The following is a 25,372-nucleotide window of genomic DNA, read 5'->3' as shown; positions in this document are numbered from 1 at the left end:
TTAAGGGTCTAACCTAATAGCCTTTATAATATTCCATTCTAGATTGGGATCCTTCCTTGTTTTGACCTACATTTTCATTTTCTGTAAGTATCATAAAAATTGCCACACATTTAGCAGCTTAAAATAACACCAGTTTCTCATCTCCCAGTTTTATAGATGTCAAGCCTCAGCATGGCTCTGGTGATTACCAGGTTGTAATCAAGGCATCACAAGGATGTACCCCTTTCTGGGGGCTCTGAAGATGAATCTGATTGCAAGCTTCTTCATGTTATTGCTCAATTACTGTGTCCTGACATTGTAGAACTGAGGTCCCTGTGTCCTTGCTGGCTGTCAGGTAGGGTTCGTTCTCAGCTTCTAGACTCTGCAATTCCTTGACTGGTTGATACCTTTCCCTATATTCAAATCTAGCAATTGCACATGGAATCTTTTGCATCCTTGAAACTTCTCTGACTTCCCCTTTTCCCTTTCTCTTCTGCTTTTAAGAATTCATGTGATTATCTCAGGCCCCCCAGTGAATCCAGATTAATAGTCCTATTTTAAGGTTTGTGGGTTGGTAACATAAATTCCATCTATAAAATGCTTTCACATTAGTATCTGGGTTAGTGTTTGATTGAATAAACAAGGGATGGGAATTATGGAGGAATATCTTTAGTATTCTTCCTTCTACAACCTATCATATTAGGAATTAAAGATCTGTCTTGGAATCAAGGAGCTTAGTTCTTACTACCACCCATCTACCCTGGCTTCCCTGCATCCCCAGCCTAACCTTGGCTTGCCTATTGTCTATCAGGTCAGTGTCACTTGAATAAAATATTTCCATTACCATATTTTGCCCACTGACTTAGATTCCACTGAAAGTTTCCTGCATCCCCCAATGATGATAATTTGCCTGGATTGCCATCTATTCATTCATCCATTCTTCATTCATCCATTCAACAAATACTTATTGAGTACTTATTATATGCCAGGCATCTGGTGATCTGGCAGTGAAAAGATCACAGACTTCTCTCAAAGTACATACACATATACTCATAAGTTTGTATGTATAATAATACTGGGCATATGCAATGATTACATATTGCAATTTCAAGTGTTGATAAATGCCATGAGAAGAAATGAAGGAGGAATGGTCCTATTTGATTTATGGTGGTCAGAGATGGCCTCTCTAAGTGATAACATTTAAGCAGAGACTTGAAGGGAGAGAAGAAACAAGTATCTATCTGGGGTAGAATGTTCTAGGCAAAGGGTTCTGGTTGGGGGTCATGCTTGCTACAGTGAGGAATGGCAGCTGGGGTAGTGCACCAGCGTTGAGGGAACTGAGAGAGAAAGTCAGGTGGAAGGTAGGAACTGGATCCCTGGAGACTTTGAAGGCCATGCAAAGGATACTGCTTTTTTTTTTTTTTTTAAGATTTTATTTATTCATAATAGACGGAGAGAGAGAGAGAGAGAGGCAGAGACACAGGCAGAGAGAGAAGCAGGCTCCTTCCAGGGAGCCTGATGCAGGACTTGATCCCTGGACTCCAGGATCACACCCTGGGTCAAAGGCAGGCGCTGAACCGCTGAGCCACCCAGGGATCCCCAGGATACTGCTTTTTACTTTGGATAAGATAAGAAGGTGTTGGAGAATTTTTAGCAAAGAAGCTAACTGATCTGACTTAATGTTTTCTGTGATCAGTTTGGCTGCTACCCAGGAAGCAGGAAGCACCGGTAGGAGGCATTTGCTGTTGTTCAGGGTAGAAAAGTTTGGTGGCTTGGACTAGGGTGATAGCAGTGGATCAGCTGAGAAGGAGCTGTTGTTAGCATAACCTGGAGGGAAGGCACCTTCATTTCTTGTTCCCGCACACTAATATTCCGTCTGGCATGCCCACAGTGGTCACTGCTCCAGGAACCTCCTCAGAATCCCACCTGCACAGACGCTTGTGTTGAATCATCTGCCCAGTTTTACCCAGCTCTAAAGTCGGAGCTCCCATCTTGAAACTGCCTAAAACAATACAACTAAGATCCAAGGAGCAAAAGAAAACAAACACCTCTGAAGAGGCAAAGAGACAGTAAAGGGGCTCAAAAGTAAAGAAACCATCTAGGAACATTCTTTGCAATGCCTGGTGGGTATCAGACTTATCTGGAAGATGAGTAGGTTAGCAGCTCCCAACGCTTTTGTAGATGAAGAATTTGTTTAACCTAAAACTAGCTCAGCCACTGTTTTTGGAGTCCCCAAGACTGAGAAGCTTTCAATGACAAGTAACCACAGCAAAAGGTCTGTAACTCCCATTCAAGGCAAACCCTGATGAATGTTGAAAGAGAGAGACAAAATGCTGTGGACATCTAGAAGTGAAAAGAGATATCAGTATTACAGCAAAATTTATGAATTCATGTTAGATGAGGTCCTGGGGCTGCTTCGTATCTCTCTTCATGTCTAGGAAGAGCCCAGATGGTTGATCATTCAGAGATTTGATTCTCTTCACCTATATGACGGACATGGTGCGGGGCAGAGAAAGAGAAGCTACACCTCTTTGCTTGTGTCTGCGTTTGGACATGTAATCATTCATTCTGTGGGAAAACACGAGTTTAATCGAACAGCTAAACCAATGATACACCAAGAAAGACACCCACGGAGTCTAGGAATTACACATGATTTGAACTTTTCCAGTGTCTGTAGTGCCATTTCTAACCACTTTGGTCACTCCACTTCTAATCTCAAAGCTCCCCTCAGGACCATTTTTATGCCTTGACCTTGTCTGAACCAGCTCATTATTAGCCGTGAAGGAGTTTGCAAAGTTAAACACTGATTTTTTTTTTTAATTCTTCACAGCAATTTACTAGTTTTCTAAATCAAATTCTCTCTCCTCTCTCCTTAAACAACAGTTCTTTGTATACTCTGAGCACTTGCTTCTGTTCTCACTGCTTGTCTGATTCTCATAGTTTCCTTGCTGTTTTCATTGGAATTTCAGGACTGCTCTTGCACTTACCCAGGGGGCACATTGGTACATCTAAACACTTCCTGCGTTTCTCCAATCTCACAAAATCCTCTAAATCACCGCACAGTCTCTCTGTCAGACTCACAGTTGATGCAGGTTTAAGACTTTCAGTGCTTCAAGATGAGATGAGCACTGGGTGTTATATATACTATATGTTGGCAAATTGAATTTAAATAAAATTTTAAAAATTAAAAACAAAATTCTCAGTGCTTAAATAAGCTGAAAATTGATAAGAAATACCTAAAGTGCTTATCACAGTGCCTGACACTGGGCAACACCTAGGTGACCATTAACAGTTACAACAACATGATCATCATCTGTAATATTGGAGTCTTAAGACCAATCTTACATGGGTCATGGGGAAAGCATGTAGGGGAAAGTTTGTGAGATGTTTAGCATAGGGCCTGACCCAAAGACATGTTCAACCGATCTTAGCAATATTATGATTGAGTTTCTATACCATCTTTTAAAAGTTTAGGTGTTTATAATTACTTGTTTAAAATCTCTATATCTTACGAAGAAGGGAATTTCAAGCACAAGAATTCTGAAATATTATTTGATATGAGGAAGAAATTCAATGTTTGCAATGTACACTAAATAGTAATGATTTCAGGTTTATTTTTTTAAAAGATTTATTTACTTATTTATTCATGATAGACAGAGAGGGAGAGAGAGAGAGAGAGTCAAAGACACAGGCAGAGGGAGAAGCAGGCTCCATGCTGGGAGCCCGACGCAGGACTCGATCCTGGGACTCCAGGATCGCACCCTGGGTCAAAGGCAGGCGCCAAACCACTGAGCCACCCAGGGATCCCTGATTTCAGGTTTAGGAGGAATCAATGTGAAAAAAATAAATAAATAAAAAATAAAAAAATAAAAATAAAAAAAGAAGGAATCAATGCCCTTAGAAGCCTTAATTCATTTGTTAGCAAATGAATAGGTTTTGCTAGTGAATGAATGTCAATTTTTTTGAATTTCCATGTGTGCATTAGTATTAACTCTTTGATTTTTCTATATAGCAGAATTTTATCTTTAAAAAAGTACAAATGAAGCAGGTAGATTATGCTGCCTGCTGTTACCAGTTTAACACCAGAATTTCAACACTACATAGACTTTAGAGGATGACAGTCTGTTAAGAAGAACTTAAAGCAATAGTCCAAAGTCCCATAACTAACATAGAAGATGTATGAATGATCTATGGTGAGGAAGAAGAATGATAGAAATTAGAGAGCCTAGGGCTTTCTTAAGACCTGGCTTGGTCCTACTGTTGTTATGAGAAAACTAAAAATAAATGGACAATAGTTTCCAACTCTAAAACATATTATATGCAGTACATACTTTACCCTAGTTTACAATTAACATTTATTATGCCCACTGAAGCCACAAAGCCAATGTTTAATTTTACAGTTTAAAGTCACACACAGGGAAATGCTTTACAAAATAGGATATTGTTCCTCAATGAAAAATATTACAGTATAGGTCCCAAACGAGTCAGTTCACGTGGTTTACCTGAATAACAGAGCTGTCGTGGAATGCAGGCTACAAGACACAGTAATGCTTTCAATAGTTGATTCAGGTTCAAAATTTGCCAAAGCTGAAGAGACATTTTAAACAAGACCCGTCTTAGTTCTCCAAGATTTTTGGTTTTTTAACTGCATCACATTTACTGAAAAATGCTATCACTTCTGAAAAACTGAAGATAGTAAGCAGCTTACATTTGACTGCTTATATACAACACCCTCAATATTTCACTCTACCTTGAAAGCATCTCTCAAGATTTAAAAATCTCAGTTATACCCACTTAACACTTATCATGTCTTTGCTCACAGACTCTAATATAGGACTAAAATATTTGTGCCACTGTTCATAAAATTAAATACATTTCTGCAATCTGTTCAGTTACCTGCAGTCTATCTATAAAGCATGTGCATGATTTGTTTTCCTACAACATAACTAAAATGTAAGCAGTATTTGTCAACTCCTACGTTTACATCATGCCTGAGCGTGTAATGCAAACACAATCCAGAGACAATGTATGTTTCTTAATGAAAAGTCTAGTCTCACAAAGTTATACACAACATGATCTCCTATTTTAATTATGTTCGCAGTCTGGGCTGAAGTGCTTCTAATATGCTGTGGACTGTCAAAGAAAAGACCAAGAAGTCGTAGCCAAGTGTTCACCATGGACATAAAATATTGTAATGCTAAAAACAGGCTAAATACACATACAAGTTTGTGTAAGGAAACAAACAAGTTCATTTGAAAGGCATGTTTGAAAGGAACATTGATGATTTAGTAAGTGATGAAACATGACTCCTCTGAAAGTCTGTTCTTCTAGCCTGATACCCTTCAAGTTTTGATGCCACCTTAAACATCCTTGATGTACCTGTGGCTTATGTCACTGAGGCCTGATCAGACTGACCACTAGGAGCAATTTCCCCAACACTGAGTATCAAGTTGTGTCCCGCCTTCACCAAAAACTTAAGAGTTCTCTTTTGCAAATTGAAAACTCATGTAGAATAAAATAGCAACTCAGAAATACCACATTTGACAGTTCTCACTGAAGATGTTAGCACCTTGATTAAAAATGGCAATTGTTCATTGGATGTGCTAAAAGAAAACAAACAAACAAAAAGAATGCTGCTTTATTTACAAATCACAGTTTTCCTCACAGTGTTAGACTTTGGATCACTCTGATGTGGCCATGCCTTAAGATGGGATGGGCTGTTTGGTTTTTCATTGATCTCTGGCAGTCCACATGGGCCAGCTGGTGGAGCTCCAGGATAAGAACCACAGGTAGCCAACTTACTGCTAAAGTGCTACTATATTAGGAAGGTGCAATTAACTGGGTTAACTAATATGTACATTTCAATCTTAGTCTCTTTTAAAACCAACAACTTCTAACAACATATTCTTTTATTTTTTTCCCCACAAAATCTGGATTGAGAATTATGGTATCATCACACTGGCATTTGACAGATTGAATACTTTTGTGATCTGAACATCATGTATATTTCCATTTTTGTCTCACTAATGGAATGGGTTCTTATTTCAACATGTTCCCATATGTTGATATGTTGATGGACTAGAAGATAATTATGCATTATAGACTGATGTGTTTCGTGATCATATAACTTGAGAAGTATTTCTCTAGTTGTTAGCAGGGAGACTATTGGGAAGATTGTGTTTTTTTTTTTTCCCCAGTGGATTAATTAGCTAAATTGTTCTAATTTTTTGACAGTTTAAAACTACAGGTTGTTGGCAAGTGAGAAAAATGATAGAGAAAATATACGAGTTCATTTTTTTGTGTGTCTGATAGATCACCTTGACCTTGATTCTATGATAGCTTTGGATGACCATTTCCGTATTCATAGTTATTCATTTATCAAGCTTGAAATCTTAAAAAATATAAGGTATTTTTATTGCCTTAAGCTTAATTGATTAATAATATTCACCAATCCTCAGTCATAAACTATTAGCAAAATTTAGCCATTATTAAAATTCAATCTTATTTCACAAAAAAGTGAACTCTAAGCCATACACAAGTCCTAGACTTCATTGAATTTGCTTGCTGTGCTCATCTAAACCATTGAAATGACCTTGTTACTAAGGAAGGAGTCAATGGGGGAAACATCAGAACCAGAGATTGGTCTGGTCAATTGTATATCCAAGTGTGCTTTGCCTTATTGCTGTGACCAGACTGAAATCTTAGAGGCAAGCTGATGTGATCAAAGGTGTCCCTGCTTGTCCCAAGTCCTATCTTCACTCCATAAGATTCATTAATAGTAGTACAGTCACACTCAATCAATGGAGACCCCATATTTGTGGAAACACCCATGACTACTAATATTTGAATCACTTAAATGCAATTTGTTTATTCTCACTATAGAATCCTACCAATACTAGAGACTAACTGATATTAATTTTTAAGGAGTGTTTTTAAAGCAGCAAAGGACAATATTTGGTTTTATTAACATCAATGTCTATCGTAAGTTGTGTGTACACAAACTTCATATAAAACATCAACAGCTCCTTGTCCGAGTTTATCAATGAAGTGAATAGACCTGATTCTCAACTATTTCTTAGCTTCTATGGGAAGATTCCAGACTCTTTATATATCAAGTTTAGAACTTAGACCTTAGTTGCTTGATTGTTTTTCTTATCTGTGACTTGAAAAAATTAGTATTAATGAAACCCAAAGACCTATTAATGTAACTACAAGTAGTGAACACTACTGGTCAAGACAGATTAAATTGAAAACTTTCTTAGAAAGGAAAACTATAATATCAGAATAAGGATATGTGAGGAATATATACATATATGCCTGTTTCACGCAGAAAGCCTTCTGTAAAAAAATACAAAAGCAACCAGTGCTGTAATTATGTAAACTCACAAAGTGTACTTTATACACAAACATGAAGCATAAATTAAAAGTAGGACAACAGCAAAACATTTTAAATATAGAATTTGCACATATTTTTGTTAAATAAGAATAAATACTTTTATCACACAAATTCACATACCAGTCGCAAAAACAATAAATTACTTTTTTTTCAGTGCTGCAACTTTATTTTTGTTTGTGATTAATCCCTTAATTTTTAGTTTAATGGGATAAAACTGTTTCCACAGGAAGGCAAAGGAAGTTGAATTTACTGAATAGATTAAAACAACGCCCTTAAACCTTCAAACAACAAGGCAGGGCTTAATTTGGACTTTCCTGTTCCAGAAGAAAGAAATGCTATTTTCTTCTGGGCTCCCTTTATTCAGTGAAACTTAATCTGGAGTGTTTAGTTCTGTGGGATTAGATTCTTACTAACCTGAGCATTTACAGACAAATCTTTTTTTTTTTCCCCCAAGGAAGGAGCCTCAGCATCGTGAATTCCAGACTCTATTCACGATGCAAGTCTGGAAAGGTGACGCGCATTGTCCAACATCCAACTGGACTAAACTAGATTTTGTTATGGAGGATTTTCCCTTTATCATTCCCTACATCTACTGAACACTCCATTTCTCTGAATTTCAGTTTCCAGTCTCTATTATTTTTCTCAAGAGTTGAGATAGATATACATTCCTCAGTCAATCTACTGATGTTTGTATGAAAACACTAAAGAAAACTCCTTAAAAGCATGGAATAGTGGTTTATTCCTTTTAAGCTCTCTAGGATTGTTTCAATGAGAAGTATAAAACTTCATTATTTTGGGGAAAAATAAATGATAAATCATACTAAAAAAAATCTATGAATACAGTATAGAGAAGCAGAATAGGAGACAAGCATTTGTGCCCTTCAGTTATTTCTTAATATTGCTGTGACTGTAGCTATAAAAGATAAAAACAAACTTTGTCAGAATTATGTTGATTAAAATTATTTCAAAAATTGGGAAAATGTAATGTCAGCCTCACTATTAGTTCTCTTGGAATAGTCAAATAGTGTGATTTGATTTTTTTCTGACTGATTTGAAAAACGTTGTTCCCTCTCCCTGGTATCTGGTGACCTCCATCAAATGTATGGAGGCCAAATGTTCTATATGGCCAAATGTTGGGCCTCACTTCTCTAATCAATAATTTATTAAGAGTAGATGACCATGTCTAAAGCAATGATAGTCTATGAAAAGCCAAAGGATGATCATTAGTTTTGTAAAACAATTATTTTGCTTTACCAAATAATTTCTTAAGGAAATATTTAAAACAGTGAGACATCTTCGCCCCCTGAAATGAATGTGATATAGCTAGATCAATTACATAATTCTTTTATATTAAAAATATCTTCTAATAAAAATAAACTCTTGTGAGCTTAAGGGAACTCAAACAATGGTCCCTTAACATCTTTATATGCAAATCTTTAACAGTAGGCACATTTGGTATGGTTATTATAAAATTTTATAACAAACAATTGTCTTTGTAATATTTCATAAAGAAAAAGAAATCCCAATGAAACTGAACATCTTGGATTTTCTGAGCTATGGGGTGGAGAGGTGCAGTTTACTGTTAAAAAAAAAAAGACTTTTATGCATATAATTGTAAAACTTTTCCATCTCTAACATCCAAACTTATAACCTACCAAGACAGACTACAGAAATAGAAGCAACAAACTTCTCAAAAATCATCACATTTCATCACCCAAACACTTGCTGGTACAACCAAATGCTTTCCAATTGGGAAAAATCTTAAGTACAGTATCAGTATACTTGGATTTAAAAAGAAAATGCAAGAAATTATTGCCTGTACGGTGTGGAAACAGTCTTATTAATATTAACCACTATTTTCTTTTTTTTGCATGAGCCACATTAATGATAACCACTTCTAGATGTGGCTAACTACAGAGTGATCTTTAATACTCCTATTATACTAAGTCAACAAGAAGTACAAAACATTGCAGGTCTTACAGAACCCTTGAACAAACATACAAGCGAAAACAAACACATTTTAAAGGCTTGCTGGTAAGAGGTATACCAGTGTTGAAGGTGTTGGATGTGAACAGAAAACTCTCTGCTGTGTGTTTTGAATGAATATTACACTATGTATGATATCGGATGAAAGCTTCTGAACGGGAAAGTGGTGTGAAAGTATAAATCAAGACTATGGTGAAGTATGCCTTTTTTTTTCCTTTTAAATTCTAACACAAGGAAACTAGTTTTTAGGGTAGAAACTAGTTTCTAGACTCTTGAATACTCATAACATACACACACGCGAACACTACTTCTACATCCTAATTATGCGTCAATTTGGCTGGGTGCCTGAAACTTCCAGGCAGTCAAAAGTTTAAGGAAATGGACCCGTGCATGTATTTAAATGACTAGATACACTGAGATCCTTTTTCTTTTTAGAATTTCTCAGAAGATGCTTGCTGTCAAAATGGTTTTTGACTAAAATTTGATCTCCTGTAGTCTGAAAGTATGCAAAATCTTATTAAAACAGCAGCAAGTTCTTAATTTCCAGTAAAACATCCACAGCTCTTTCTGGAAACTAGAAGGAGTTGAAATAGCTGCAGACCTACTTTGGTCAAACATTTTTTTATAGAAATATATATATGTATATATATGTGCATATATATATACATATTTTTTAATAGAACCAAGTGATATAAAGTGACATACCAAGGGAGAACGTATTTACAAACAGTAAAAATAAGCTACTGTGTATTGTGGATGATAATGATTATGATGCCTTTGAAGACATTCTATAAGAGGTAGGTGACAAGGGGGAGACCGTTCTTCCATCTTCAAAAGTCCCCTGATTCTACATTCATCAGTGTTTTTTCATTCTTGTAGCCCAGGGGATGTTCAGAACTCCCAAATTTTTCTATATTCCAAGGTCACCACTGTCACATGAAATGGTGCACATCTTCATTTGGTCACCGAGAGCAGATTCTGCCCATAATTAGACTCCTGTTGACAATACCATTGAAGCGTGACTTTCTGTGCTTTAGGGAGACCTCTTGTTCACCACGATTGATCACCACCATTGGCCATGACTTCTCCGTGATGAAGCATCTAGTTATCTCTGCATAAGATCACAACCACAGGCTAACATTTCTTCAGCAAACATTGCTTAAATGCGGAAGGCCTCTGAGAGAGAAGACATCCCTTCGCTAACTTGCGGTTTGCGTCCTGGCACTGCACCGTCCTGGTGTGCCAGCCCGTGTCACAGGTCCTAGAACATGCAAGCCATGGGCCTGTTACCCACTGCAGCTGTGGAGTGTGCGAGCCCACTTTATTGCTGCCATGGCTGGTGACTGAGTTGACTTTTTGGGTGGACTTCTTGGGAACAAAAAAACTGTAACGGACATCTAATGCTTTCGTTGGATCTGTTGCAAGAATCTGCACTATTAGAATTTCCTTCGTGGCTGAGTAGCCCATGCCATGCAAGAAGTCATCCCTGTGGCTCCAGCCGCTGTAGTTCATGACTGTTCCGTTGATGTCGATGATGGTTTCTGAGGTGGAGATCATGTACTTCCCATTGATGAGGTACTCACCGTTTTTCTTCTTCAGAGCTAAGTAGGCAGTGAATCGAGTCTGGTCTTTGGCTTTGAACTGCCGGACTTTGATGTGGGTTGCCCCTTCGGGGATCCTCACCACGTCAGTGTAACCCTTACTGGAAGCAAGAAAGTCCACAGAGGAGAGAGGGGGAGAGAAAGAAAGAAAAAAAAAACACACACACACACACACACACAGAGAAAGAAGAATAAATAAACTCTTAATAAATGGAGAACCAAATAAAAGTTCTCTAAAAGTCCCCCCTTATCTTCATACAGTTTTAATGTAGTTAAGAGATTAGTTTATAATTGGCTTCAGATTTTGGAGCAAGATGGCGGAGGAGTAGGGTCCCCAAGTCACCTGTCCCCACCAACTGACCTAGATAACTTTCAAATCATCCTAAAATTGGCTTCGAGAATTAGTTTTCTTGTAACAAAATAAAATTGCAATCAGACTATGATGTACGCATTTTTATCATGATGTTCAAAATTAGGATGATGTTAGCAATCCGCCTTTGTTTTAAAATCCGCCTTTGTTTCTGCCAACTTTGTTCAAAGATTTATAAAAACATTAACAAATCCTATCATTCTGGCACAAAATAAGATATATGTAAACACAAACTAAAATCTGCCCTCAATCTCATTAGAAAGCTTTAAATTCATGTGTCTCCAAACTATTTGCATATTAAAATCACATGGAGGTCTTTCAAAAATCTAAATCCCCAGACCCAAGATCAATTAAATCCCATCTGTCAGGATAGGGCAGTGGCAGCAGGACTTTGGGAATTGTTCCAAATGTGCAGAGTAGTTGGGAAACCACAGATTTAACTGCTGATCTAGAGACAGAGTAGAATCTCTGCTTCTATTTCCACTAGAATTCTGGATTTCTTGAGCAGAACACAAATGAAATAGAAAATTCTGTAAGTAGGTAACCATAGTCTACCAGTATCATCAAAAGAAAAAAAATAGGAATCTTTAATGCCATAGTAAATTTCCTTGGGTACTTCATGTCCATAAACATGATAGATTGAGTGAGGCTATATGATGGGTGACAAAGTCAGTCTCCAATAACTCATCATCTGCTCAGGAAAATGGGCAAAGGCATCAATATTTCCAGTATGCAGAGCTTTTGAAAATGCTAGGACAGAAATATTAATTAAGCACCAGGGGACTTACCAAGAAGGAGTCATTTGAGAAAATCTTTGCCTCCATAAGTAATTTTATAATAAGGCCTCTATATGTTTTGTTTTAAATATATTGTCTGTGAAGTTTGATGTGTGTTAAATTTAGTCATCTACTGCTAAACTCTTATCCAGGTTTAGAGGTGATGGGGCAACTGATTCATACTCTGAAAATCCAAGTGTATTTTCCCTGCCCAGCCATTCCCTCTGAATTCGAGCAGAGGCTCCTTCCCAGGGAAGCCCGCTGTCCATTGGGCATCTGACGGACAGGGACTGCCACAAAGGTTTCAGAGTTTCCTATTGTGTTGGGAGACAGAAAACACAATACTGCTAATGGCTTATCCATCCAACGTGACTCATTATTTTTAGTTTTGTAATACATTTTAGATTAGAATTTGTTACAGAACTTTTTTTTTTTAAAATATCTAATACCAAGAGATCATATGCAAATAAAACCAGTTGATGTTGGAGAGAATATCTCATTTTATATAGAAAGCATATAAAGTGGAGGTGTTTTAAAGTATTTGAACAAGTGCACTCCAGAGCTAGTGGCAGTGCTAGGCTCAAAAGCCATGGCTTCTTACTCCTAGTTTCCTCTTTTCACAATATTATCATGCATGAAAGTCCTTATGTCTGCCAGCCATACTTTCTACCAGTTACATGAAAATACATTCTGGTTATATTCAGAATTTAAATGATACCTGTCAGGGTGTAAAGAAAATAAAGAATGAAGGGTAAGGGAATCAGGCAGGAGAGTTTTTTTTTTTTCTTCTTTTTTTTAAATCCTTATTCCTTGGAGTCTGTCTCAGATTTATGAGGATTGGTTGGTATTTTCAGCTTCACAAGGCAATGGTAAGTAGGAGGACTGGTGTCTTGATTTCTTATTGCCTCAGTAAAAGATGATTCTCTTATTCTCCTGGTACTGAGCAATAGAAAGACTGAGTTGCTATTTACTGAGATGAAAGACATTGAGAGGGGTGAATTAAGGTTAGAGTCATATTGAAGAGGTTTGAGTGAAGAGGTTTGAGCTTGATGAAATATTTTAATATGCATGTATGCATGATCTCAATGGATCCTCACAGCAATATTAACTAACAAGATAATTGCTTTTAATTCCATTCTGCTCTCAAGAATTAATAGAAAAAAAATAAAGAAAAAGAGAAAAATGAAGTGACTCTTGGGACAGCACATAGTCTTTGTAAATTACTGAGCCAGAGCTTGATTACAAAGATTTCAGTCCCAAGTTCAATGTCCTTTTTTATACATCACTCTAGGCCAAGGTAATTTATTTGGAATAAACAGATCATTTGTACCACATAATGTAATCTTGGCCAAATCGATTTGCAAGCTGTCAGGTTGCCCACTACTTGTCGCTATCATGAATTTCTTCATCTTTCCATGTGACAACAAATGTGTGGATGTTGGTTGCCAATCCAAAAAACAAAATGCCAAGTTTAGTATTTAAAAAAGTGGCTAATTTCATGTAAGAAAAATACATAGCATGTGGTACATGAGATATTTCCTTTTGATTCCTGAATTTCTTCCTCTTCCTTCGTTCTTTCCTTTTTTTTTTTTTTTTTTTATCTTATGATCTAAGGTATAGCCCTTGCTTTGGAATTCATCAACTATGCAAAATTAGATAAGCTTTAAACTTTCAGAGTCCCAGTTCCTCGTTTGTAAAACAAAAAGGTAAACTCCGTCATGTGTAAGGTGTATTGTACCTTTGCAATATAAAAATGCAGTGTATGATTGACACGCAGGGTATTTTACAAAGATGGCTCAATACAATTGGATGAATAATTGCTAAATCACTAGCGAATAGGATTAGTAATGCGTATTTAAACTCAGAATAAAAAAAAAGAATAAAAAAATAAACTCAGAATAAATTCTTCACCATGCCATTTTTAAAATTTTATCAAAGATAATTTCCAGTTTTCCACAATAACATGGCATGAGATTGTTTTAATGAATCCTTATTGTTAATTTGGTTTGCATATTACCCTCCAGATACAGACGATACACCACACACACCAGGAATACAAGTGCACTGGACCAATACCACTTAGCATCAAGAGTGGTTTGGTGAAGAAGAAAAACAATCCTGCATTCCAGCAGACTTTTTAGCCTGCTCCCTCATCCTAGCTGATAACATAATATTTAATGCCAGGAGCGCCTGGGCGGCTCAGTCAGTTAAGTGACTCAGTCTTGGTTTTGGCTCAGGTCATGATCTCATGGGTCATGGGGTTGACCCCCATGTAGAGTCCTGGACCAGTGGGGGGAGTCTGATTGAAGCTTCTTTCCTTCTGCCCTTCCTGCTCTTACACGTGTGCCTGCTTTTGCTTTACCTAAAATAAATAAACAAATCTTAAAAATTTTTAATTCCAGAAATTGGTACTTTCTAAACTTACATATTTAAAATGAAAGCATAATCAAGGATCATAGAGGAAGCAGACATTACCGTATATGTTTCTTTATAGAGTAGATCTAAACCAGGAGAGTTCACTACAAAGTGATATTCTTGTCTGCATCACTGCAATTAACTTCCATTTTGCAATGAGAGAGGTCTTCTCAAGAAAACATACAGCCTAATGAAAATTTGTTTGTAAAACAAAATAATTATGATGGAAACTGGCCATCCTTCCCTAAAACTATGTTCAGAAATAAGAGATCTGCAAGAGACTGCTAGCGGGGATGTCCCAGAGTTTTTCTTTTCAGGTTCGCACTCTGCAAGATCTTGACCTCAGAGCCACTGCCATTTATCTGCTTCCAGAGGCCCCAGGAGTTGGCACTCTGCAACCAGAACTTTTTCATCTCCTCCTCCATCTCCTTGGTTCTCACATGTATAATGTGTTACCAGAGCCATGCTAGACCTCCCCCCACAAATAGCTTGTGAGGTAACACAGGTCCCCCTTTTTCAGGTTTTCGAGTCTAAAGCACGTAAGGGCAACTATTCAATCCCCTTACCTTTTTTTATTGAAAGTGCCAACCACCTTCGTGCAGCTGGAGTTGTCTCCCCCACACACTGCACACTTGTCATACTGCAGCTTTGAGCCAATGATGCCATCACAGCCAGTTCGTACACACTTCCCCCGGACACAGACAGAGTTACTGTACGGCCTGCACTCTGTCCCATCCGTCACCTGAATAACAAGGATCATGTCAGCGTCAGGAAATACTTGTGCACAGGTCCCTGGTTCCCATGGCAAAATAGCAAGTTCTGATTTGAGTTTTGCATTTCACTGGGATAGCGCATCAAAAAACAACCAGCCAACCAAACGCCACAGGGCCCCAGAGTACCTCACTGACAAATCCTTGACGTATCGGCAGAAAGAAGATCTGGAATAAATCTGGGTTATGCCCTTTCTCTCTGGAGCTTAATTCTAAAATATGCTTGGAGACCCAAGGTACTCATCTCCCTTTCTGCATGCAGAGCACGATCCCACGGTACATGGTCTTGCCTTTCTACGTCGACAGCGATAATCATTTCGCTTAGCCTGTGCAACTTGTCACTTGTGTGGACAGCAGAAAATGAGCAAGCTCAAGATCGCCGAGATCCTTCCTTGTGGCATACTTGTTATTATAGTAATATGCTGGAAAATCTAAACTGGCGTGCAAAACCTTGTTACGGTTGAAAAACATTCCCTATCTCGTGCTGAACTCTCAAATGCTGAAATAGAGACACAGTAGTGTAGGAAGAGTCTGGGAAAGTCAGGGGAAAGTACTGGGAGACACTGAATATATTTTGAGCAAAGGAATCAGTATATATCTAAAAAGCTAGTTATAAAATAGTACATAATATGGACTTTGCGGTTTTATATATGCATGTGAGCATATATAAAGAACATAGGTAGTCTCATGTAAATAAACAGAAGTACTTCATATTTGTGTATATACAACTCTTTCCACATGTGTGTGAGTATGCAAGTGTGTGTATCTGTGTAAATTGAAGTAGGGAATACTGCAAAAGGCTCACAGCTCCCCAGAGGGTGGCATTTCCAGGTGGCATTTTTCCTCTTATTCTTTGTCATGCTTTTAAAGGAAAATGTATTATCTTGCAATAAAAAGATAAAATACCTTTTAAATTACTTGAGTTGGGCACTAATTTATTTTCAGTAATTTTTCATACAAACCTGAAGGCCAATTTCAGAGGTGATTTTTTAAATGCAGCACCTGTTTACAAATTAGATAAATAGTATTTTAAGTTGCTGCAGAACACTGATTGTGAGAAATAACTGTTAGTAACTTAGAAAATGTTCACCTGTGACAAATAAGGGATAATTTTACTTGCGTATATTATAACGTGTATAACTACAGGGACATTGATTCATATTAAGAGTGCAAGACGTTGAAAGGTCTGGGTCAGGGATGATGATCTTGAAACCTCTCTTCATAAATCACCAAAGGAATTCTTAATTAAATGATAGAAAAGTAGAAAGCTTTCTTGCTTTCAGTTCCCTGCACAAACTTACCTAGGACATTCTAGTTGTTTTCAAGACTATTTGGAAGTTAAGATCACATCTCACTTTCCTTTTTTGTTTTTTAAAGATTTTATTTATTCATTCATGAGAGACACAGAGAGAGAGGCAGAGACACAGGCAGAGGGAGAAGCAGGCTCCATGCTGGGAGCCCGACGTGGGACTTGATCCCAGGACTCCAGGATCACACTCTGGGCTAAAGGCGGTGCTAAACTGCTGAGCCACCGGGCTGCCCAACACATCTCACTTTCCTTGACGGAGTTAGAGTTTTCAAAAATACCTTTTCACACGTTTTACTTATTCTGTTTACAGAATAATTTTTGTTCTTTGTATAGGGTTTGGAAATATAGAGATGAAAATAAAGGGGCGTCTGGGTGCCTCAGTGAGTTAAGCATCTGCCTTCGGCTCAGGTTATGATCTCAGGGTCCTGAGATCAAGCCCCCATCAGGCTCCCTGCTCAGTGGGGAGTCTGCTTCTCTCTCTCTCTCTCTCTCTCTCCCTCTGCTGCTCCCCTAGCTGGTGCTCTTTCTTTCTCTCTCTCAAATGAATAAATAAAATCTTAAAAATACAATGAAATAAAATAAATCCCTCCAAAATCTAGTTACCTCCCAAATAACAACTGTTTGTATTTGGTATCTCTAGGCTTTATTCTACCAAATAATTTCCAGCAGGTACGTCTACTGTTTTTGGATAGTTAGTGTGCAGTTACCTTTGGAGAAAACACCACGTAGTAACCAGTGCCCTTAGCTCTGCAGGTCAGTTTGCACACATCTCCCAGCAGGACGCCTGCATATTTGGGAACCCATTCCACAAATGTCTTGACTCCTTTTGCATCAGACTGATACCCGTTTTTGGCCTCACACTGCTCGTGACGAAAAGATTTACCTAAAAAACAAACATGTCACGTTATCACTTTGTCGATACTGAAACTTAGATATAGTCTTTGTGCATTTAAATAATTTTAATGAAAAGATGCAAACTCGTTGGATTTTATCCATACACGGGAGTTGAAAGCAACGATTATTTTCTTCCTAACTCTCTAAACAGTTGTTTGTAATAATAGTTTTAAAAAAATCACTCATGTGTTTGTTATTGATTTGCACACTGGTGGAACTGTGAAGTACAAGATTAATAGGTTATTTCCTCCAGCCTCCTTCATTTATTACTGCTAGAATACAAATTACATGTGGCACACGGTGGTTGCTGACACTTGGGAGCAGCGTACCATTAGGTGGGCAGGGTGTGACGTTGCAGGAGCGGTAGATGGCCCTCTTCCCTGTGCAGTAGCGACCATTGTTTCTGGGTGCAGGGTTATTGCAGTGGCGATAGGCAAACTGTACTCCTCCCCCACATGAGCGGGAACACTGGCCCCAGGATCCCCAGGATCCCCAGTTTCCATGACTTGATGTCTGAAATGGAAAATGGAAGATATTTTAACTCAGAAAGGAGAAAAATATTCAAAACGTACATTTGGAAATCACTTGCATTCAATGCCATGGTGGAAACCCCATCATAGGTATAAACTTTCGCTGAATTGAACATGGCCACAGATCTTGGACATTCTGGAATTACAGTGCGATTCCAATCCTAAGCGAGTCACCTGTTCTGCTCCCTGCAACTCTCTGGCACTAGGATCTGAATGTCTCACTAGCAGTACTGAGCACAGCAAGCATCACTCCTGGTTTCTCTGGGCCTTCTGATCCCGTACATTTCTGTTAATAACCGCCTGAACCATAGCTAAGTTCTTGGCAGCTCTGATCCTGCATCTTTAACAAAATATATGATGCTAAAGATTTTGCACGATGCCTGGCATAGTTGGTTGTATTTACACTTTTCTCCCTCGTTAGCACTGAAGTTCTGCATCCCTTTGTTGACATCACACATCCCACCTGAGCCAGACCCTCTGTCACATGCATAAATGTACCTGACCTGAATTTGGCTTAATGTCTCATTAGACTGGAGTCCTCTGTAGAGAGGGAATGTGACAGATACTGAAGTGCACCCACACCCTATGCACCCACACCACGGGCATTCACACCACGTGTGCCCATACCACGTGTACCCATACCACGTGCACCCACGTTGCAGGCATTCACACTACGTGTGCCCACACCATGGGCATGCACACCACGTGTGCCCACACCACGGGCATTCACATGGCAGGGACTAAGGAGCCCTATTACGACACTCTAGGTCTATCACTCTGGAAACCTTATAGCAGGAAGCTGAGCAGCCCCAAAAGGAAGAATATCATAAACTCCTTGGCTGAAGGACTGGGTGAAGAACTTCTCCTGGCTGCTGTCAGGGTAATCTGAGAACGCATGGTCGTGTGAGCGTCTTGGAAGACAGAGGCATCGTGCATATGTCAGTGCTCTCCTCGGACCTTGGAAAATCAGAGGAGAGCAAGCAAATGCTTTGCTTAGGCCTCTCAAGGAAAACTATTTTAACTAGGAAATCAAGGCTTCTGGTGATAGTAGCCACACATGTCACAGGAATGTACTTCAGATCCTGCCTCTCCAGGCATTGCGTGACAAGAAAATCACTTACTGAATAATATTTTTTCTTGGTTTTGTCCACACACTTGCCCTGCAGGCAGATCCTCCCCTTCCCACATGGTGTCCCTTCCACGGCTGGCAGCTTCTTGGTCAGACACACCATCTGGCCCTGGCGCACCACGGCACACCACAGGCGAGCGCAGACGTCCATCCCGGGGCACACGGAGTACTCGGGCCCAAATGTCAGGTTGCACTGCTGGGTGGCGTCGTACGTCTGTCCCGGGAGCTCTTCGGGTCCCAGAATCTGCTTGCGTGGCAGGTCCAGCAGACAGTTACCTGAAAGAATAACCGAGATGGGCCACGGCTCTGTGTAGAGATGTCAAACAACTAAAATCATGGATCTGAAGATGCAGCCCGCCAGCTGGCGTGGGAGCATCGTGCACCCACAGATCTGCAGGCCGAAGCCCTGGAGAGGGGAGCCCAAGGGACAGACACGGGTGCCTCTGCATTCACCAACCCCCTCTCCAGGCTTGTCAATGGGCTGTGTGCTCTGGGGCACCTGTCAGGATGGCAGTGCATGATCAAATACGATTATTTTGTAATAACTACTTGTGAAAATAGCCATTATGCTGAGGGTCTAGGAGAAATCGGGGTGGGCCTAGAGGAAATAATAGAATAGACATAACAACAACAACAACAACAAGAGTTGTAGTAGTACCTAAGCATTACAACTCTAGGAAACAGAGTTTATATATGTACTCTATTTATACTCTTTTCTCCTTTCAGCTTTTCTCTTCCTTATGTGCCCACCCAAGTCCCTGCTCCATTAATTTAATAAATAACAAGGCGAGACCTCATTCATTCTTCCACTCAACAAGCATGTGGTCAGCACTTATAATGTTCTAGCTATTGGGAACATACTAGATATTGGGAAAACACAACAATGACTCAGATTCACCCTCCCCCGGGGTCTCCCCGGGGAGAAAATAGAGAAGTATTAGAAGAGAAATAGAAGAAGTATTAGAGAATAGAGAATAGAGAAAATAGAAGTATTTCTTCTAGACTTACATGGATTTTAATAAAGACTTCAAGATTTCTTTAACAAAGACTTTAATAAAGTCCTTAAAAGACTTTCTTTTATTCTTCAAACAGAATAAAAGAGCAGAGGGCAAAGAAAAGACATAATCTTTGATAATTTGGGATGAAGCCCATCTTTTAATTCTTCTTTGTTATTTGTTTAGGTCTATTCTTTAATGCAACTAGTAGTTGTTGGGTGCTCAAAGTGTTCTGCACAAATACGTTGGTGCTCTCCTTACCTAGTAAAATGGGGGATGTAAAGGTTGGGGCGTCAATAGAAGTGGGTACACTCGTGGACAACGCAAATTCAAAAGCTGATATATGCCTTCCCTCCCCTCAAAAGCTTCCCTAATCCCCACCCAGTTTAACACCATGAATTTCTCTGGGCCCATGGGAGCATGCACATCACCCACCAGCTTCTGCATATTTTGGTTTACTTGGGATTTTGGAATTTGCTAGACAATTATTAATAGTACTAAAAATAACAAATATTTCTTACACATTTACACCGTTCTACTTCATTAAATATATTCACTTATTTAATCATCATAAGAACCCTACGAAGCAGCTTCTAATATTTTCCTTATTTTACACATAAGGAAATTGAGAAATGAAAAAATAGGTCACTGAGCCAAAGTCACATAGCTAATAGAGGTTTATGCTCAGAGCCTGCCTTCCTCGTCATAGACATCATACACCATCTCGCCTCTGCTCAGCATGTGGATAGATTCCTTGTTTTATTGCTGACTGGGCAAGCATGTGCGGAGATATTTTAAATAGTGGATATCATGCCTTATGGTAGAAACACCTGGTCCAAAGTCTAATTCTGGCAAAACACTAAGTGGCTGAGTGTTTTTGACCAAATTAGTTAACCTCTCCCTAACCGATTTTCAAGCTCTGTGAAATGTTTCTCTTCTCATTGTCATACTCTAGGGGTAAAAATCACTGAGAGATAAAGGGTGACTAGAAAAATACAAAACAATGACAGGTGATACTATGCTCAACATATTTAAGGATTTTAGATATTTTCGAGTTGTTCTTTTTTACTTAACAAAAGAAAATCACATTTCAATCTGCCTTTCCGCCCAGATATGGAAGAGTCAGCATGTTCTAAGTATACTACAAATGTTTTTACAACTACATTCAAGTTTCTTCAAAGTGAATACCTTGGAATTTGTCAATCTGTGATGGGCGCATTATATGAAAATGAATACAGAGCAGAGTTCCTATTTAATTTCTGAGCCAGAACGTTTGAAGAGGTAAAGCTTCTGAAGGCAAGCCAGAGAAAGCATTAAAAATAAGTATCCAGCCAAAGAGAACTTTGGGAGAAAAACATCGAGTTAAAAGAAAAACATCAGCGTCAAGTCAATAGGAAAGAATGACAGTAAACCCTCACTAAGCTTTGTTTAGAAAATGGTAAGGTTAGGCAACGATAACTCCATGAGAAGCGTTATCTTCACTGCTACATAAAAAAGAAGATTGTATAAGCCAGGGAATGCCTGACACATTGCTGATGTTACAAGACTGTCAACAAATCTCTGAGACAGCAAGAATGCTTTCCAATTCTTCAAAAGTGCTGTTTTAAGAAACTTTTATTTTACTAAAAAGCACAGAACCATCAGACTGCGTAACGCAGGATTAGCTGGGAAGTCTTTAACACGTGTGGGCACATGTGGCATGAGTCCACCTCGTTCCTCTTGAGCCAAAATAACTCACCACCTCTTTGTGGACTTGGAGTCACTGACATCTTTCTACCTCACTGGGACATGATGAGCAGAAAGAAGCATATAATTCAATTTGAAATCAACCTAACACAAGGAGACTCCAAGATGTGACATCTCTCTTAAAAAGCTTAATACCAAAGTGTAAGTTTTGTTCTGTTTTTCGTTGATTTGAGTATAGTTGACACATGATGTTACATTAGTTTCAGGTCCAAAATGTAAGTTTTAAAAATGAGTAACACATTTGCTTTGCTATTAAAAATGCCAGATCTCAGCTCTATATTTTTCCCTCAGAGATCACCTGGGGATGACTTCATACTTATAATCAAATGATTTATTTCAGAATTGCCATTAATTTATTTTTCCAATGTTCTTACCAGATTTGTTGCTGCATTAGTTCCTGTTTACCCTGAGATATACACTCTATCAATTTTATCTATATGTTAAATTATGTCCTTTTGCAATAAAATAGGTACAGACTCCTTTACCAAATGGAATGCTTTCCAACATTGTGCTGCGGAACAATAAAAAAAAAAAAAAATCAATCTAGAATCTTGATTCTGAATCTCACAGCATAAAACATTCAAAATCTAAGTAATAGAGAACTGGATTTATACTGTCCTTTTTTTTAACGCTACAGTTTGGGGGAAGATTGAAAGAGGAAATCTGTCAATCTTTCAGTATCGTTTGTATTGAGCTCTAAAGGCAGCCAATCTACTGCTGACTTTTCCTAATCTGCTTGGCTTTTATTCTCAACCACTTCTTTCTATCTACTCCACATATTTTTCACTTTATCCTAGTCTGAGATCCTATCTGGGCTTCGCTGCCAATATTTTGCCTGTTTGTCCTTTTCCGCACACTGCCAACCTGTTTTTCCTTTCCCCCACTGCTTCCTTCTTTTCTTTTGTTTTAACATTTCCTATGTATAAAAATGGGTAGTTTCCAAAAGAAAGACAACAAAAATGTGTCCGTATTGCATATTTGTTTTTACCATCCATGTTCAGTTAAATGCTTGAAGGTAAAAAAATTAAAAAGCAAAAGGCAGTGACTTGTGACAAACAAAAGAAAGAAAGTGGTAATCTCTGCTGGCCGCAGAGTATGCTAACGGTCATGGAAGTTATGCCATGCCCCCGGGCAACGGAGCAGAAAAATTGTTGGCTTTTTTTTTGTATCTGATGCCAGCACTGTTTGTCCTTTATTTTAATGATTAATGAAAATTATCAGACCCAAGTTAGTCCTTCTCTATTCTTTTTCATATTGTCTTATCTGTTTCTAACACTATGATTATTTCAGTCCTTTCCAATACATAGGCATGAAACTAGGCATTGGCCTAAATATCCATGGTGTATCAGAAATCAATTGATATTCTTAATGAAACTCGTCCATTGCAAACTTTCCCCTTTTACTTCCAGGCATATCTCTCTGGCCTGGCAACTCAAAGTTCTTTAACGTCTTCATTTGAATGCCTAACATAAAAGAGAAACCGATGCATTATGGACCAGCTGACAGAGAAAACTTAAGGACATGGAAATGTACAGACCATGGTTGTTGACCAAAAGCAATCCCAAGGGTCTCTTTGTGAAACTGTCACAAGCTCTAAGTGCCCTGCTGAGCAAAGGTAATGCCAAGGAAATTAGATGAAAAAGTCTCCTTTTTAAAAACACAGGTCACCATGTTCTTAAACTATGTCTTCTTGGCAGATTCTTTCAAAGAACATATTTATTGTGTAAATCAAGATATGATCATGATGGACCTTGAATGTTATGAGTACTACCTTACATACTGAGTGTTAAGATCTTATTTATTACCAGCCTATAGTCTACACCGACAAAGCATTCAGAGAACTGGTTTTCTAAACACCATTTCATCTCCAAAGTCCTATGCTTAGTAGATGGCTATACACTTAGCTCTTTAAACATACCGCATGTTAATATTTCAAAATTGTCTCTAGATTTGCCTTAGCAGTCGGTGCCAAAGGGGTTCTTGAGCTGTGCCTGTTTGGGAGGTGGCCTTTCTCATCACCTGGCACCGGGGACTTAGGGATACAGTGGACACGGCTATCTTTCTTGGCTTCAAGGTTATTAGCATTTGAGAAAGGAAATTCAATAACCTGCTTTCACTGCACAATTTCCCCTGCCAGGGCTTATCTTCAATTCTGGGGCTCACAGACCTTGCCAGCTTGCCTAAAGCTAACTTGTACAAACACTGCAGAATGTCTACAAATATCTTGGCAAGGCTGGTGGTGGGGTGTTCCCCTGAGACATGGCTTCTCCTTTTCTGAATCACAAATCTGCAGGCCTAGTTATTTTAGAGTGTGCACGTTGATTTTTCAACCATAACTGAATTGCTACATAGTGCTTGGAACTAAATCATCAGGAAACACTCAGTATTAACGAATTTAAATTTGGCAGTGGGAGAGCGCTACGAATGTCCAGCTACTTATGGTTAATAATTTTAAAAACAAATCGAATGATTTTAATTTAGTTGTGCTTTAAGACCTCATTTTTCTAGCACTGCCGGAGGTGAGAGGGAGACAGATGAGCTATTATCCATAAATGGATTTTCCAGATAAGGAACTCTTTAGGTCCCATCTAAGAATTGCATACATTTTGTGAGAGCATATCCCTAAAAATATCAATGGCTTTGCTCCCTTATATTAGTATCACAATTTCTTGATAATTGCAAATCACTTCTTTCTGAGTATTGATGCGGAAATACAGAGGTACCTTCAGGGATTATGGTGGTGTGATACTGATTTTTGACCTTTGGGAAAAAGGTGCCAGGCCTCTGAGCTTTTAATGATTTAGGGCTACATTTTACAGCTTTTCTGGTTTCTCCCTTATTGTTAAATGATATCCCTTCTTGTTCTCAGTCTACCTGTCTTAAGTACCCCAACCCCAACCCTCTGCCACGACTATTTCATTGCTTAAAATTGCTATGGCCTCGAAAATTAGTACTGAAAAACTGTAGAACTATTTCTATTAACTCTGAATGAATAGGCTCTGGATGGAAATCCAAGTGATATCCTGTGAGCGAAGTAAAAGGGCTTTACCATATGGTTTCTTGGTATCAGTCTAGTCTTCTAAGAAAGATGTGTTTGTTTGTTTGTTTTCCTTTCCTCTAGGACTTTGATGTTCTCTCCGGATCTCTCCTAAACTCTGAAATTGAAACGTCAGAGCCTCGACCATCTCAAAATCATCTTACTAATTCCCATCACACTTTTACTTAAACTGAGTTATGTCAGTTTTTTGGTGGCAGTGTAAAAGTTACTAAATTGTTTGAATTCACATTTAAATGACAGTGCTTAGAGCATACCCCTGCTTCAGTATCTGTGCGTGCTGTTTTGAAATGAGCATAACTGAGCTTTGCCACTGTACTACTGCCTTCTTTGGCTCTCTATATTCTAAAATGACTTTATTCATTATAGGCACTGATAAAATTGGTGTGTGTGTGTGTGTGTGTGTTTTGGTTATAATACA

The 25,372-nt window shown here is 38.5% G+C and overlaps 1 protein-coding gene across 1 annotated transcript in view; it reads right to left on the bottom strand.

Moving 5' to 3' along the window:
- Positions 1 to 4,319: 4,319 nt before the first annotated feature.
- ADAMTS5 (ADAM metallopeptidase with thrombospondin type 1 motif 5) overlaps positions 4,320 to 25,372 on the bottom strand; it is a 47,518-nt gene continuing 26,465 nt past the window's right edge. Inside the window, exons 4-8 of the mRNA XM_041734839.1 lie at positions 19,148 to 19,431; positions 17,826 to 18,009; positions 17,310 to 17,485; positions 15,090 to 15,265; positions 4,320 to 11,063 (exon numbers count right to left, since the gene is read on the bottom strand). Of these exons, the coding sequence (XP_041590773.1) occupies positions 10,496 to 11,063; positions 15,090 to 15,265; positions 17,310 to 17,485; positions 17,826 to 18,009; positions 19,148 to 19,431 (1,388 nt within the window). The 3' untranslated portion in view covers positions 4,320 to 10,495. The remainder of the gene's footprint in view (positions 11,064 to 15,089; positions 15,266 to 17,309; positions 17,486 to 17,825; positions 18,010 to 19,147; positions 19,432 to 25,372) is intronic.

This window comes from Vulpes lagopus, chromosome 20 (assembly GCF_018345385.1).
Source record: "Vulpes lagopus strain Blue_001 chromosome 20, ASM1834538v1, whole genome shotgun sequence".
Taxonomy (NCBI): Eukaryota; Metazoa; Chordata; class Mammalia; order Carnivora; family Canidae; genus Vulpes; species Vulpes lagopus.
The sequence above is the reverse complement of the archived record's forward strand: the minus strand, read 5'-3'. Positions and strand labels throughout refer to the sequence as shown.